At 42.7% G+C, this 17,561-nt stretch overlaps 1 protein-coding gene across 1 annotated transcript; it reads left to right on the top strand.

Moving 5' to 3' along the window:
• Window positions 1-522: 522 nt before the first annotated feature.
• On the top strand, window positions 523-14,342 carry ube2m (ubiquitin conjugating enzyme E2 M). Its single transcript, XM_067616095.1, has 6 exons — window positions 523-830; window positions 4,665-4,759; window positions 8,042-8,080; window positions 9,843-9,946; window positions 11,161-11,224; window positions 12,756-14,342. The coding sequence occupies exons 1-6, from the start codon at window positions 716-718 to the stop codon at window positions 12,894-12,896; spliced, it is 558 nt and encodes a 185-aa protein (XP_067472196.1). The 5' UTR covers window positions 523-715; the 3' UTR covers window positions 12,897-14,342.
• The last annotated feature ends 3,219 nt before the right edge of the window (window positions 14,343-17,561 follow it).

Here is a 17,561-nt window from a genome sequence, read left to right as displayed (position 1 = left end):
GTTATTCCAAATGTGGATGTTTTGAGGAGAGAAGCTAAATGTGTCCATTTATCTCGACATATATGTTGCCGTAACATAGGATCAAAACCATATTTAATAAAAATACTGTGTTGTAATGTTGTAATGTTTTACAGCGTCCTGGCTGCCGGTGTTACACCGTATTTGGTTACCCATCAGATTCTGTGACCTGCGGTGTTGGAAGAAATATTCAGACCCTTTACTCAAGTAAAAGTATCTGATATATTAAATACATTTAACAAAGTACATCATTAATACTGATGAGTCAGTGCATAAGCAGCATTTTAATATATCAGTCACAGTTCGATTTCCTGGAAAATTAATACTTTCACCTCAGTATTTTAAGTAAATTTAGCTGGTAATACTTCGAGTTTTACTTGTAACGAAGTATTTTCACATTGTGGCATCGATAAGCTACTTTTACTTAAGTAAAGGATCTGATTACTTCTTCCAACAGTGCAGGTCACAGAATCTGATGGGTCACCAAATACGGTGTAACACCGGCTAGCTCGCAGCGCTAGGTGTTAGCCCGGCGCCAGCAGCTGTCCTCGGTGTGATTAGCAAAGACGCACCGGCTCGGCTCGTCCCTCCTCCCGGTGCTGTTCGGACGGATCTGACTGCTGAGACTCCCGCAGACACGGACGCGGCGCATAGAAGCGACACACAGTACAGACGTCCGATTACCCAACAACTGAAGATGATTAAGCTCTTTTCCCTGAAGCAGCAGAAGAAAGACGAGGAATCTGCTGGAGGAAACAGGAGCGGATCCGGGGGGAAGAAAGCCAGCGCGGCCCAGCTGCGGATACAGAAAGGTAGGCTGGAGAGCCCCGCGGACACTCGGTTAGCTGCCCTGACTGCTCACCAATAAACCCCAGAGGGACACGACCCCCCCTCAGTTCCCAGGACACATTAACACAGGCTGTAAAATTATTATTATCATTATTATAACTCTCAGGCTAACAGCTAGCATGCTAACTGCTCAGCTAACGGCTAGCTTGTGCTATATTTGAAAACAAAACGCAGACAGCCATCAGACGCATGTTAGCCCGCAGCTAACACCAAACAACACAAAACACGGGACACAATCTGCTGCTAACTGCTCTCTCACCAACAGTCAACAACAGCCAGACATCATATCGTTATTTAGGATGGTTTATAGCGGAGCTAGCTATCAGCAGGTAGCTGCCAGCTAACTTGCTGTGTCAGCTTTCTGCTTAATTGTCTACAGGATGACAAACTTCTTCTCCACATCTGGACAGATTTTAGTGACGATAAAATGTCTAAATTTACAGCTTTGGTGCAAAATAACTGATATCTGAGTGATTTCTCAGTGAGTTGTAACTGAAGACAAAAAAAACTGAGATGTATCAGCTGATCAGAAGCAAACTGCAGACAGATCTGACAGGTGGAGGTGAAACAGTGACAGAGACTGTTGTCAGCAGGTTATTTGTTTGTTTGTCTCTCACAACAGGGAGACACCGATCAATCATTATTGGCACCCAGAGGTGGAAGAAGTACTCAGTAAAAGTACCAACACAATAATGTAAAGATACTCCTTTACAAATAAAAGTCCTCCATGAAAAATCCTACTACAGTAAAAGTACATAAGTATTATGAGCTTGATGTAGTTAAAGTATTGCAGTAAAAGTACATAAGTATTATGAGCTTGATGTAGTTAAAGTATTGCAGTAAAAGTACATAAGTATTATGAGCTTGATGTAGTTAAAGTATTGCAGTAAAAGTACATAAGTATTATGAGCTTGATGTAGTTAAAGTATTGCAGTAAAAGTAGTGGTTTGGTCCCTCTGACTGATATATTATTATATATGACATCATTAGATTATTAATAGTGAAGCATCAGTGTTAGAGCAGCATGTTACTGTTGTAGCTGCTGGAGGTGGAGCTAGTTTACACTACTTTATATACAGTTAGCTAGTTTAGTCCAGTGGTTCCCAACCTAGGGGTCGGGCCCCTCCAAAGGGTCAGCAGATAAATCTGAGGGGTGGTGAGATGATTAATGGGAGAGGAAAGAAGAAAAAACAAAGTTCTGATACACAAATCTGTTTTCAGTTTTTGGACTTTTTCTCTAATCTTTGATTTTTGCTGAAATATTGGATCATTTGAACATTTATTGAAATGAAAGCATGTGAGAAGTTTAGAGGGAAAAATCACTATTTGGTGGAGCTGTTAACAACTCATAGACATGTGAAATGTGACCCCGACTACACACTGCTTTTTGTAAGACGTCAAAAGCCAAAAAGGTTGGAAACCACTGGTTTCATCTTTAACAATGTGTTGTATTTTAAAAGCTTGTTATATTATCCATTGTGTCAAATCTTCATCTGAAAAGTAACTAAAGCTGTCAAATAAATGTAGTGGAGTAGAAAGTACAATATTTCCCTCTGAAATGTAGAAAGTAGCATCACATGGAAATACTCAAGTAAAGTACAAGTACCTCTAAACTGTACTTAAGCATAATACTACAGTAAATGTACTTAGTTACTTTCCACCACTGTTGGCACCAATATTAAGCTCATTATTATAAACAGTGAACATATAAAATCTTCAGGTCTGTTTTGTGAGATCAACTGAGAGAAAGAAAACAAACGATCACAGACAGTAAATCCACAGTGAGACACTCCGGTCGCCTTCCTGAGTTCAGTTAACTGAGGATGAACTAAACATATCTGAGATCTGCTCTGTCGAGAAGAGAAGTGATAAACTGAGGCAGCTATAAATAAAAATGATAGAATCTAGTTCTCGTCTTGTTTCTGCTTTTTCGTACAGAACACAGTGAGGTGTTCGGTATTTATCGTCTGTAAAGATTAACTGCATCGAGCAGTGTGAGAATAAAGATGTCAGACAATCACAGACGTGATGGTTGCATGTAGAGCTGCAACTAACGGATCAATGTTTCCCAAAGACGACGTCATCAAGTGTCTCGTTTTGTCCACGAAGATCTTCAGTTTACTGTCACAGAGATATTCACATTTAACAAGCAGCAATCAGAGAATTTGGACTTTTTCTTAAAAATAAATGACTCAAAATGATAATTAAGCAATTAAGTAATAGTTGGCATCTAATCGATTCATTGACTAATCATTGCAGCTCGAGTTCTGCACTCTAACGCAGGAAACTCGTTTTTATCTCTACTTTCTGTTCCAGTTGCTTCACATGCTGATTAAAAGTCAGACTGCTGTTAAACCAAAGTCACAGATGTTCAGTTTCAGAGCTGCGGGAGCGACGCGTCACAGAAGTCACGGTTCGGATCGTATCACCGGGATCAGAGATCAATCTGACTTTCCATTTATTCAGTAAAACACTCAAAGCAAAGAACAGTGATCTTAAATGAAAACAACACTCAAGATGTCCAATGTTCAAATAAAATCTTAAAATATATAAAATATTCAAAGCTGAATTGTTAAATTAAAGTACAATATGAGGCCTGATACCTTCTTCCTTTAAACAAGGTAGTGAATGAAACAAACCACTAACATCAGTTAGACAGCTGATCAGCTGCAGCACGTTAAACATCATGTAAACGAACCTGCAGACGTCACTTCAGACTCGTTAGCTGCTGGTTCGCTCGTTTCTCTGCAGAATCCTTGTTAGCGACGCTAACAGTTTGTTTACTTTGTCTCCAACGAGATGTTAAAATTTGCCGTTAATCTGCGGTTCACATGCGTGCTGAACCGGGGGGGGGGGGGGGGGGGGTCAATACGATCACCGATCAACTACGATCCATTACATCACTGTTCATCTGGGTTCTGGAGGATAAAACTCATTTTATCAGCATTTAGTTCTCTGGTTGGTTGATGATCTGCAGCACAACAAGCTGCACATGCTCAGTAGCGTCTGTCGTACACAGAACTGCTCTCCAGAGACTGAAAACATGATGCTGTTACAAACTAACGAGACCAAACTCTTGATGATGAAGGATCATGTGACCCAGCGCAGCGTGAGACTCACTGACGGGTTTTTAATCAGATTTATCAGCTTTGATACAAACACAACACCTGTCAGTAGATCAGTTCACTGTTGGTTTGGATCCAAACATGAAGACAAATATAGAAAATCATCAGAATGATCCTTTAAGGTCAGCAGGACCACAAGTCAGCCGCTACTGAAGAATCAAATGTTTTACCAGATGACTTTCAGAGCTGCGACTGTTTTATAATCAACGTTTTCTGCTGACAGCTTCTCACATGTGAAGATTTGAAGCTTTTCTGTGACATTAAACTGAAGAATCTTCAGATTTCTGACTGTTGATCAGACAAAACAAGACGTCACCTTCAGCTTTAAGAAGCATTTTAACCATTTTCTGACATTTCACAGACAAAATGATTAACGGAGAAAATAAATCTGCAGAATCATCAATATTGACGATAATCATTTAGTCTGTTTTTTAATACAGGAAGTGAATTTCTAACCCCAGCTGTAGTTGAGACTGACCTCAGATCAGCTGGTGTCGCCTCGTCTGCGTCTGTTCAGCTCAGATAAAGATGACAGCTGATGATGATGATAAACTGTCTCGCTGTCACGACTTTCAAAGTGTTTTTAAAGCTGTTGGATTTGTGATGTTGACAGGAAGTCAGCTGATCCATGTGAAGCGTCTCTAACTGTGTGTTTGTGTGTTTGTGTGTCAGACATCAATGAGTTGAACCTGCCAAAGACGTGTGAGATCAACTTCCCCGATGACGATGACCTCCTCAACTTCAGACTCATCATCTCACCAGACGAGGTGTGTGTGTGTGTGTGTGTGTGTGTGTGTGTGTGTGTGTGTGTGTGTGTGTGTGTGTGTGTGTGTGTGTGTGTGTGTGTGTGTGTGTGTGTGTGTGTGTGTGTGTGTGTGCGCGTGTGTGTGCGTGCGTGTGTGTTCACTTCCTGTCTAGGAAACAGTTTTCCCTCATGTTTTTGGAATCAGAGTCACTTTCAGTATTTGTAACCAGTCAAGCGGCTACTTGTGTGATGTATTTCTGTTTACTGTCACCGTGGCAACAGTCACATGACCACAGTAGTGCGAGTTAGACATTAGTGTGATTATTGTGAAGGTGACAACTTGCTCTTAATAATCCTGTTTACATGTGTGATGACGTTAGTTTGATGATCTAGAGAGAGTTGTAGCGTCGTGTTGTCATCTTCTATTACTTTTAAGTCAATGATGAACACACGAGAGCTCCAGCTGCTTTATTCTTACACACACGTCACACTCAAACTTCCAGAAATGTTGTTTCTTCCCTGTTTTGCTTCCCATCATCACGTTTGTCAGCACTACACCACCTGGAGGGCTACATCACTAGTTACACATGTTCACCTTTATCAGAGTTTCACTGAGTTCAACACTCAGGTGTTTATATGCTCTGACTGGCCCCAAATAATCCACATATCTTAATCACATTAACATCTTCATGGCTTCTGCCATTTATCTTGACAGTGTCAGATGTTAATCTAATCTGTCACATGAGGAAGAAGAGTTAAATATTTATCATGTGACCGTCTGTTATTAAAAATAATCTGCAGGTCTTGAAATCTTAAGAAGCATCGAATTAAGTTTCCTCTAAAAAGGTTTTAAAGGTATAAAAAAAAAAAGTCTGAACGTTTCCACCGCAGGAACTTTCCCGCCCCGACGACTTCCCAACAGTACAGGAGGTTTGGGGGGCGGGGTTTGTAGGGAAGACCGTCACCGATTGGTCAAACACAGACGACACAGCTGCTTCAGCTGCGCTCCGGTGTCGCTTCGGGACGAGAGGAGGACGTTTCACTGCGTTTGTTAACGTTCAAAGTAAAGTTTGGTTTTGTTTTCAGCTTCAAGACTCGTTTTAAAAGAGAGAGAAAGAGAGAGAGAGAAAGAGAGAGAAAGAGAGAGAGAGAAAGAGAGAGAAAGAAAGAGAGAGAAAGAAAGAGAGAGAAAGAAAGAGAGAGAAAGACAGAGAGAGCAGCAGTTTATTTATAGAACACATTTAAAAACAAAAGTCGGCTAAAGTGCTTTATAAAAACTGAGAAACACGATCAAATGAAAACATAGACGTGGTTATGAGGATCATTTAATAAAAGTATAGAATAAAATCCCTAAAACACAACAGCACTGCACAGAGAAGAAATAATAACATCACATGACCATCATGTCTTCATGATGACGTTTAACAGGCTGAAGAAGTTTGAAACATATTGATGGAGGGAGAGGATCTAATACTGAGACAAACAGTTGATGGTTGACGGTGGAAAACGATCGATCTCTGGACTTTAACTGAGAGTCTGGAATGAGGAGCTGTGATTGGTCAGAGAGTGAATGAGGAGGGAGCGGCGGTAGCGAGAACAAAGCTGATTGTTTCATGTCGTTTTGTTCTACAGCCAAAATAAAAGCATCAAACATTCAGCAGGTGATTTAGTGGAGACGCTCGCTGCTTTTCTGCGTTAAACCAGCGTTAAATACCTCACACAGCCCCAACTGCAAAACAATCAAGATATTTTTGTCATCTAAACATTTTTACTACATTGGAATAGAAACTGGGAATTGATGAGCAGAATTGGAATCAATTAAATTAATTATGAGAAATGTTCATGTTAGTGCACCTGCAGAGCACTAAACTGGTGTAACAGCTACACCAGTCTAAACTGCTTTATTTCCTTTGAGGAACTTTGTGCAGACATTAATTCATCACTGTGTGCAGCTATGATACATATAATTCATAACTAATTCACATACAGATTAAATGCAGCAGCGTCGGTCGGGACGTCGCACTCTGGCCCGTCAGGATCAGATCATTTAGATTTTTAAAAATGAGGGATATTTCTTACAAGTGTGGTGTGCTTTTATTGTGAAAGTTTGATTGACAGGATGAGAGTTTCCTGCAGGGTGAGACATGTCTGTCTCGTTCACACCTGAGTCATCTAAATTATGCAAGTTTTGGGTCCATTCACTTGAATTTCAATTAGTAAATAGAAAACTCTTGATGAGTTTGTGTGTAAAACAAATTAATTTCCTAATTTTCATCAAGTCTATTTTTAGAAAAGTAAAGACTTTTAAGCCACATGACCTGGTCAAAGTGTGATTGACATGTGTACTGTCAGGTGTGTAGAGACAATAAGTAACTGATACTCATATATTTGAATGGAGAGTGTGAGTGAACCGCTAGGTGTTCGGGCCCTAATAAAGGAAAAACTGCAGTACAGAGCTACAAACTTTAGTTTTGATGGTATTTTTCTGCAGCACTTTATCACTAAACTGTCACCCTCACTCCATTTATTCCCTTCCCCTCATAGGTCATCTCCACTACTGAATTATACATATAAGACCTATAATTATTGTAAAATAAATGATAATAACACCAAACTTCATACAAAGTTTGTATATAATGTACTGTATGTATATAGATCTTTCTGCTGTATCCTACAAAAATGAGCTGCGTTCAACCCCCACACCAGTGACGACTGATGACTCAAAACATTGTGGAGGACAAACTGCATCAAACTATATCATTGTCCCAGCTGATGACATCAGAGGGGTGGGGGGGCAATTTAATATGTCAGTAAAATAATTTGTTTTTAAAAACAGAAACTCCTGAGTGGTGTAAAGGCTGCTTCTTTAAAGACATTTAACATCTACATGTTGTTTCTAAACAGAGAAGAAGAGCTCATTTCAGCCGTGGACTGGTTCACATGATTTTACCAATAAAGTGAAATTTAAATGTATAATATTGTTCTATTGTGACAACAGATTAATGTTCTCATCAGAAACAGACAACATGTCACATGATTTACATGTTTCCTGTATTTTCTTGATGGGCAAACAGCGGCCCGTGGGCCAAACCTGGCCCTCCAGTAAACCTATTTGGGCCCTGAAGGAAGCTGAAGTGTTCACAATCAGAGTTCACAATCAGAGTTCACAATCACATCAACTGAGTAGGAAGTAAATGTGCATCAGCAGTGTGATTGGACGACATTCTGACCCCCCACTGAACAAGGGGTCAAAGGTCACAGTGATGAAGTTGGAGACATTAACATGTTTGTGTTTGTCTCACAGGGCTTTTACAAAGGAGGAAAGTTTGTCTTCAGCTTTAAGGTGAGACTCACCTGTCCTCACCTGTCCTCACCTGTCCTCTCTGTCCTCACCTGTCCTCTCTGTCCTCTCTGTCCTCACCTGTCCTCTCTGTCCTCTCTGTCCTCACCTGTCCTCTCTGTCCTCTCTGTCCTCTCTGTCCTCTCTGTCCTCACCTGTCCTCTCTGTCCTCTCTGTCCTCACCTGTCCTCACCTGTCCTCTCTGTCCTCTCTGTCCTCTCTGTCCTCTCTGTCCTCACCTGTCCTCTCTGTCCTCTCTGTCCTCACCTGTCCTCACCTGTCCTCTCTGTCCTCTCTGTCCTCACCTGTCCTCACCTGTCCTCTCTGTCCTCTCTGTCCTCACCTGTCCTCACCTGTCCTCTCTGTCCTCTCTGTCCTCACCTGTCCTCTCTGTCCTCACCTGTCCTCACCTGTCCTCTCTGTCCTCACCTGTCCTCTCTGTCCTCACCTGTCCTCTCTGTCCTCTCTGTCCTCACCTGTCCTCTCTGTCCTCACCTGTCCTCACCTGTCCTCTCTGTCCTCACCTGTCCTCTCTGTCCTCACCTGTCCTCACCTGTCCTCTCTGTCCTCTCTGTCCTCACCTGTCCTCACCTGTCCTCTCTGTCCTCACCTGTCCTCACCTGTCCTCTCTGTCCTCTCTGTCCTCACCTGTCCTCACCTGTCCTCACCTGTCCTCTCTGTCCTCTCTGTCCTCACCTGTCCTCACCTGTCCTCACCTGTCCTCTCTGTCCTCTCTGTCCTCACCTGTCCTCTCTGTCCTCACCTGTCCTCACCTGTCCTCTCTGTCCTCTCTGTCCTCACCTGTCCTCTCTGTCCTCACCTGTCCTCTCTGTCCTCTCTGTCCTCACCTGTCCTCTCTGTCCTCTCTGTCCTCTCTGTCCTCACCTGTCCTCTCTGTCCTCTCTGTCCTCTCTGTCCTCACCTGTCCTCACCTGTCCTCTCTGTCCTCTCTGTCCTCACCTGTCCTCTCTGTCCTCACCTGTCCTCTCTGTCCTCTCTGTCCTCACCTGTCCTCTCTGTCCTCACCTGTCCTCACCTGTCCTCTCTGTCCTCTCTGTCCTCTCTGTCCTCACCTGTCCTCACCTGTCCTCTCTGTCCTCACCTGTCCTCACCTGTCCTCTCTGTCCTCTCTGTCCTCACCTGTCCTCACCTGTCCTCTCTGTCCTCACCTGTCCTCTCTGTCCTCTCTGTCCTCTCTGTCCTCACCTGTCCTCTCTGTCCTCACCTGTCCTCACCTGTCCTCTCTGTCCTCTCTGTCCTCTCTGTCCTCACCTGTCCTCTCTGTCCTCCATTAATACTCTTTTGTTTTTCTGGATCCTTCGTCTTTATTTTGATTTTTTTGTTTTATATTTATTTATTTTTTCATTCTTCTGATATATTTTATTATTCTTCACGTCTTCAGATCCTCTTATAAGATTTTTTACTAAATTCTTTTTGTTTTGTTTTTATTTTTGTTTCACTGAATCAGTTCGATTAGTTTTGTTTTCTGAAAAACTCCCATGATGCAGCAGTTCCTTCTTACTTCCTGCTTCACCGTCTGTCTGCTGTGTTTACAAGTGTTGAAGCAAACATGAAGAAGACAAACTGTTGATCAGGAGACGCCTGAGATCAGCGTCTGTGACTGTTTATTACAAGTTGATATGTGAGATATTGATTGTGTGTGTGTGTGTGTGTGTGTGTGTGTGTGTGTGTGTGTGTGTGTGTGTGCGTGTGTGTGTGCGTGCGCGTGCGCGTGCGCGTGTGTGTGTGTGTGTGTGTGTTCCAGGTAGGACAGGGTTACCCCCACGACCCCCCCAAGGTAAAGTGTGAGACGATGGTGTACCACCCCAACATCGACCTGGAGGGAAACGTCTGCCTAAATATCTTAAGGTCTCCACACACACAAGAACCTGAACTCAAGATCCACTTACTAGCTTCTCCCTGAGCTTTCAGCTCAGTCTTCATCAGTAGAGTTTGTTGAATATTTTATTTTTAATACAAAGACCTTAAAGCTGCTCTGTGACGTTTTCTTACAAACTAAACATCTGTTTACATTCAGTGTTTCTGCTGCTGCAACTATTGATTAGTTCCATATCGATTGATCTCTGGATTCTTCTGTCAGTTAATCAATTAGTTGTTTGGTCCATAAAATGTTTGCAGCTTCTCAAACATGAAGGTTTGTCTCTTTTCTTTGTCATATGTGATATTAGATTAGAAGCATTTTTCACAATATTCTGACATTTTATAGACAAAACAACAAATTGTAAAAATAATCAGCAGATTAATTGATAATGAAAACTTTATTTATTTTCATCACTGATGAACCTGCTGATTTTTAAATTAATAGTTTTGTCTATGAGTCATCAGATAAAAGTGAAAAGTGATGATAAATCTTCTGAGAACATCTGGATTCATTAAGCTCAGACGCTAACGAATCTCTTTCTCTTATTAGCAAAGATCAATAGAAAACAAACAGTAGATAGCAGCTTCTCATCTGTAGCCGACTGTTACTAATTCAGTTTAATTGACTTTAATAAACACACAGAGGTAAACCTTTACAAAGGTAAACCTTTACAGAGGTAAACCTTTACAGAGGTAAACGCTGTTGAACTTCGTCTCTATAAACGACGAAGGAAAACAGGAAGTCATCGTTTAATAAGCTGCAACCAGAGAAACTGTCATTTCTGTTTGAAAAGAGTAAAACTCTCAACAAACAATAAGAAACACATTTACAACCAATCAATGAATAAAACTATGAAATCAGCTGTGATCATAATGACCAGCCTTCATTTTCTAATATTTGTATATTTTTGTTGTTTTGTGGAAATAAATCCACCTTAAATCTGTGAATGTGTGATTGTGTGAATGTGTGAATGTGTGATTGTGTGATTGTGTGGATGTGTGAATGTGTGAATGTGTGATTGTGTGAATGTGTGAATGTGTGATTGTGTGAATGTGTGATTGTGTGAATGTGTGAATGTGTGATTGTGTGATTGTGTGGATGTGTGAATGTGTGAATGTGTGAATGTGTGAATGTGCTGCAGGCAGCCTGAAGGCAGCAGGTGAGTCGTTTGTGTTTCTAACTCGTCTCCTGTCGTCCACAGAGAGGACTGGAAGCCGGTGCTGACAATAAACTCCATCATCTACGGTCTACAGTATCTATTTCTAGTGAGTTTAACAGACATGTTGGTGTTCAGTCTTGTTAAAAACACAGTTTGTCTTTTTACCTTTTTTAAAATTGAGCATTTTGACATGAAAGCAGTTAAACATTCAACATTTAGTCCTTTTACACTTTGTATTAAAATGTGTCTCGTAGTCATGATTCAACCTGATCACATTCACACCTGGTGTGTTAATATGTGTCTCACGTTGAGATCCGATCGCTCTCCAGCTCAAACAACCCAACGTCACATCCTACAGAAACAGATGTCAGCCGTCCGTGAAGCTGCTGTTGTTAAGACTTTTAAGACTTTTAAGACTTTTGCTCGTTTTTCAAAGCGACGAAGAAGCCGACTCTCGGTCTCGTCTTCACTTCATCCACGAGTGTCTTTAATATCCAGAGCTCTCTTACTGATTTCTAGCTAGTAGCTTAGCTCGCTAACTGGCTAATGGCGGCTACCTCGCTGGTTTGGAACACAGCTGCGTTCACGCTTGTGTTGGATGTGCTCACAATGAGAACCTCTGCAGCTGGTTCGGCTGTTGGGTTGGACTCTTTTATGGACTTACAATAACGTAACAAGTATAGATGTCGTGAACTTCACATGGTTCACCGTCTCTCCCCTGCTCCGCTCAGAGGACACACTCGCTCGGCCCCACCGGCGGTGAAACAGAGGAGAGAAACTCAGCAAAACACAGTAGACACTGTTCATCTATGTTATTTACCTGATTTATTTGAACTGTTGTCATTCACCATCAGAGACGAAGCGTTCAGAGCAGGCTGAAGCCCTGACTTCTGACTTGCAGGCAGCGTTTATACATATGTTTGACCATGTTAAACATCTGACATCAGAACAGGAAATAAATAACAGAAAACCACACTGACTAAACAAAGTTAAACAGAGTTTTCATCACGTTCAGCCTCCTCGGTGTAACTTGGTTTCATCCATAAAGCTCCTCTCTGCCTCCTCCTGCATCACTGTTGCTGTTTGCAGCTGTAATCTGAGCCGTGTAGACGTCTATCTGTCCTGCTGTTATTACAGACATGTCTGAACTCGTCTCCTCTGTCGAGCCGTGACGTGAAGCCTGCAAACCTCTAGGACTCATGGGAAACAATGTTTGTTACAGGCTGCTAAAAATCCTAAATATTGTGGATTTTAACTTGTTAGCAGAGTTACACACAGAGCTGCAGATAACTTTAGTCCATACAATGGTGAAAAATGTTGATCATTGTTTCCCGAAGCTCAAGATGACGTCGTCTTATGTCTTTATCAGAAAATATTCACATTTAAGAAGCTGGAATCAGAGAATTTACACATTTTTTCCCTTAAAAAATCAATTCATTCATTCAGATCGATCATCAGAATAGTTGGCGATTAATTTAACAACTAAATGATTGATCAGCTGATCGTTGCAGCTCTGGTTTCAAATGTCAAACGGCTCTTATATGAAGTGTTAGTGCATCATCATGTTGCTCTACAGCTCCACCAGTTCATTGATCCTTTAATGTATTGATAAAACATTAATGTTTAATCCCCCGCAGGAGCCGAACCCCGAGGATCCTTTGAACAAGGAGGCAGCGGAGGTTTTGCAGACGAACCGGCGGCTCTTTGAGCAGAACGTCCATCGCTCTCTGCGAGGCGGCTATGTGGGCGCCACCTACTTCGAGAGGTGTCTTAAATAACTCGGCGTCCCATGATCCTCCAGCTCCCTCACTCCTCACCTCCTCCTCCTCCTCCTCCCCTCCTCACCCCCCCTCCCCACTCCCCCGTTACTCCTCAGTCCTGCTCGTTGGCAGAAGCAGCGACAGAAAGCAGCACGCCAGAAGACGCTTTTCTGTTTTAAAACAAAAGAAGAAGACAAAGAAACACCCCCTCCCCTCCCCTCCTCTCCCCTCTTCCTCCCTTTTCTCCCCCTCCTCCCCCATATTTCTCTGTTTTACTTCCAAGACGCAGAATTCTACCGTTTACACGCCACCGGGGGACGCCGACACACACCTGACTGGACTCGAAAACATGGCCAACGGCGAGCGGTGGCCGAGGGTGAAGATGGAGGACGGGGGAGGGGGGGGGAGGTTTGGGTGATCAGTGAATGTTGCTCTGATGAGTCGATTATTTGGTGAACGCCACAACGCTGATGATGATGATGATGATGATGATGATGATGATGATGGTGATGATGATGATGATGATACCTACATGATTTTTTTGTTTTTGTTTGATTTTTGTTTTTATTTTTTTTTAGCGTGTGTGGCAAAGACACCTGCCGGCGGTCAGGTGGTCAGAAGGACACGCCCCCTCCCGCTCACCACTGTTTGTTTGTTACGAACACGCCAGCCGGCAGCAAACTCCAAACTCACAAACCACGTTCGATCCGTCCGCTCAGGACTTTTGTGCAGAGCATCTTCGGCTATAGAGCTGGTTGCCCCGGCAACCTTACAGCGGCTTAGCGCTGGTTGCCCTGGCAACCTCATAGTAACGGCAAGACTTCTGAAAGTCACTGCCCCCGGCGGTTGTTTGCTAAAAAAAATAAATTGTAGCATAAAACCTGCGGTGACTCCATAGCTGTTGCCATAACAACCTCCGCACTTGTGGGAGGGGCCTGTCAGAACGGGGGGGCTTGTTAGACCCAATAGGAGCAGAACCGCCTTAAAAAGTTCCTCAAAGAAAGCATCTGTAGGAGGGAAGAGCTTGTGAGTTGATGGGGGAGGAGCTTATCAGAATGGGAGGGGCCTATAAGTCACAGTAGGAGGAGCTTGTGAGCGATGATGGGAGCAGACGCGCCTTAAAAAATATCCCAAAGCAAGAGGTCGAGTTTTCAGCCTTCTTTTACTCCACAGCTAGAGGTGTGACGGAGTCTACGCTGGGAGGAGGAGCTTGTGGGTCGTGGTGGGAGGAGCCTATGAGTCAGGGTGGGAGCTACAGGTGGAGCAGAAGCGCCTTAAAAAGTTCCTCAAAGCAAAATGTCAACACCGAGTTTTCCTCAAAATACGACTCTGAAAGTAAGTTGAAACTGTCCGCAGGAGGTCACATGACGCTGCTCAGGTGTGACAGTTGAACGGGGTTGAGCGGGAATTTTTTTTTTTTTTTTTTTTTTTTTGCTTGTTTTTGTTCGCTAATCTTGTCATTTTAGCAACAAGAACACAGCAAACAGTTTGGAGTTTGCTGCTAGAACACACAAACACACATAAATACACTCAGCGTCAGAGGGGCGGGGCGTCGTGCCAGGTGGGTGGGGCTGATGTGAGGGGGGAGGGGTCCGCGTGTTTGTTTAAAGAAATTGGGGGGCGGGGTTTAACAGGAAAGGGGGGGGGGTCTTTTTGTTTTCATTTGGGGGGGGTGGGAGGGTCATTGTGGGCGGGGTCACAGAGGGGAGGGGCTTAAATGTTACGATTCTATTGTGTATATTGAAACCCCAGCTGTTCACATTGACTGCAATATGATTTATGTTAAATAAAATATGAACTTGAATGATTATAATTATTGTGACGTCCGTTTACCACAAAACACACCAAACTTCATCTGAGATTTAAACATAATAAAACTTTTGCATTCACATCATTTAATGTCGCAGTGACGCCAGTCAAGAAATTTATGACCAAATGTCCTGAAGTCGTCCTCGCGGTGCCTCGTTTAACGTCTGCTGGACGACGACGTGTCAAGGTTAAGTTTAGAAAGTGAGTTTAGTTCAGTTTTAGGATTTTAGGTACAGTAATAAAATCAGTAGTTTACTTTTGTGATGAAGTGAGAACTGGCTAAAATAAATGACAAAACTAGAATTATTTATTAAAATATTAAGAATTAAATTTAAAAAGGTTGAAAGGTGAACTTTCAAGGTAAGAAGATCTGGAGAACGTCATGATTTTATGTTACGTCATAATTCGACTTCATATTGCATAAATATGACTTTTTTTTATCTAAATTTTGATTCACTATCTCATGATTTTTACTTAAGACAACATCATTTACTGTCTTATAACTTGACCCAGTCCAAAGGACCAGTGTGCAGGATTTAGTGGCATCTAGTGGTGAGATGCCACTAAATCCCCCCCAAGCATGAAACTCATGAAAAACATGAAAGTTCCTCTCTAGAGCCAGTGTTTGGTTTGTCCGTTCTGGGCTACTGTACAACATGGTGGCTCCGTAGAAGAGGACCTGCTATAGATATAATTCTAAGGTATCAAAAACACAACAATTCTGACTTTCAGGTGATTAAACACTAATTAAAACATACTTAGGAATATTATATTCCATTTCTGCGAAGTCTGTTCCACTAGATGCTGATAAATTCTACACACTGCACCTTTAAGTCATTACTGGTTGTTTTTTTTTTAAATCATTCCCAACAATCTTCCTGATGTTTCACCCTCAGATATGAGACAGCAAGTCAACATTTTAACTACAAATTTTACAAACAAACTCCTAAATAATTTAAGTCAAATATTTGACTTCATTTCTCATATTTGTCACTTAGGAAGTTCAAATATTTACTCATGATGTCATGATTTGGTTTTTCTTTCTCAAAATTTGGACTGAAAAAGTTATTGTGCTGTTATATGTTTTAATTGTGACCTGCTGAAGGGACTGCAGATGAACATTAGGTATAAGGCAACTCTGGTGCGGTACATCAAATGGTAACATTTATGTTACACAATGTACATGGTCCTAATAAATATAAACGTAGCACAAAAACTAAGGAAATGTGTGTTTGGTAGATTATTTATTTGTTGTAATGAATCTTCTTGGCAATAAATCTTATACCGTTGGAAAGCCTGTTTATTTCCCTTTTAAATGGAGCCACATTTGTAAGGAACATGCATTTATGGGACGAGCAGCAGAGGTGAGTATGTGGGATGCGCCCATGAAAAATTTGCCAAATCTTCTCTGCCGATGCCAAACAGTTTATTCTGCCATTGACTCATGTTTGGTGTTTGGTGGATTGGATGATTGAAGTTTTAAGACAAGACAAGACAAGACATATTGGCAATTTAACAATTGATTCATTTAACAAACAGGAGCCTCAGTAGCGTGTGGAAGAACCATACACAGCCACAACAGCCAGGCACCTCCTCCTCATGCTGGTCACCAGCCTGGTCACACTCTGCTGTGGGATGGCGTCCCATTCTTCAACCAGCATTTGTCAAGTCAGCCAACGTGGTTGTGTTGGATACTCTGGCACAAACAGCACGCCCAAGCTGATCCCACAAGTGTTCAATGGGGTTGAGGTCAGGACTGCTGGCAGGCCGTTCCATCCTCTCCACTCTGGAGGTAGTCTCTGATAAACCCCGCTCTGTGGGGGCGAGTGTTGTCATCTTGGAGGACAGAGTTTGGTCCCAGACTGTGGAGATATGGGAGATACGGCCACTGGTTGCAGAATCTCATCTCGATATCTCTCTGCATTGAAATTGCCTCCAATGATGACAAGCCTAGTTTTTCCAGTGAGGGAGATGCCGTCCCACACCATCACACTGCCTCCACCAACAGATGTTACTCTATCGGTGCAGCAGTCAGCATAGCGTTCTCCGGGTCTTCTCGACACTTTGACACTATGATCCAACTGCTGTAGGCAGAATCTGGACTCATCGCTGAACATAACGTTCCTCCACATGTTCAGGTTCCAGTGCACGTGTTGCCGACACCAGCGCAGACAGGCCTGACGGTGAAGGGCAGTCATGGCAGGCCTCCTGGCAGCCCTATGAGACCGGAGATTGGCTGCCTGCAGTCTGTTCCGGATTGTCTGGGCAGTGAGCCGTCGGCCATATCGTCCTGCAAACCTTGACTGCAAATCTGTAGAAGACAGCCTACGGTACCTCAGTGCTGACAGGGTGAGGAAACGGTCTTCTTGGGGTGTCGTCTTCTTGGGACACCCACTTCACGGCCTGTCTCTGACATCCCCCGCTATATGGAACTTGGCCTTCACTTTGGAGATGGTACTAGGGCTCACTCCAAATAATACTGCAACTTGGTTTTTTGGAACACCAGCTTGAAGTTGCCCTATCGCACGGGCCCTATCTAGATCAGTCAAACATGGCATGCTGATTCTTGGAGCAGACACCTACTGATCACTGTAGCAGGGCCCATGCTCACAGGTGCTGCCTGGAGGTACCAGAAGCTCAAAACAAGAGTCAATAGCAACAGCAAAATAAACTGTTTGATTGGCAGAGAAGATTTGGCAAATTTTTCATGGGTGCAGCCCACATACTCAGCTCTGCTGCTCATCCCACAAATGCATGTTCCTTACAAATGTGGCACCATTTAAAAGGGAAATAAACATTCTTTCCAACGGTATAAGATTTGTTGCCAAGAAGCATCGTTACAACAAAGAAATAATCTACCAAACACAAATTTCC

The sequence above is a fragment of the Thunnus thynnus genome, chromosome 17 (assembly GCF_963924715.1).
Source record: "Thunnus thynnus chromosome 17, fThuThy2.1, whole genome shotgun sequence".
In the NCBI taxonomy this organism is placed as follows: Eukaryota; Metazoa; Chordata; class Actinopteri; order Scombriformes; family Scombridae; genus Thunnus; species Thunnus thynnus.
Note: the sequence above shows the minus strand (reverse complement) of the source record. Positions and strands in the feature narration are given on the sequence as shown.

Bases quoted from the DNA above. Each gene is read 5' to 3' on its own strand.
- ube2m (XM_067616095.1), top strand. From the start codon at position 716: ATGATTAAGCTCTTTTCCCTGAAGCAGCAGAAGAAAGACGAGGAATCT. The intron at 831-4,664 runs GTAGGCTGGAGA...TTTGTGTGTCAG, and splicing joins CCAGCTGCGGATACAGAAAG to ACATCAATGAGTTGAACCTG. The intron at 9,947-11,160 runs GTCTCCACACAC...TGTCGTCCACAG, and splicing joins GTCTGCCTAAATATCTTAAG to AGAGGACTGGAAGCCGGTGC.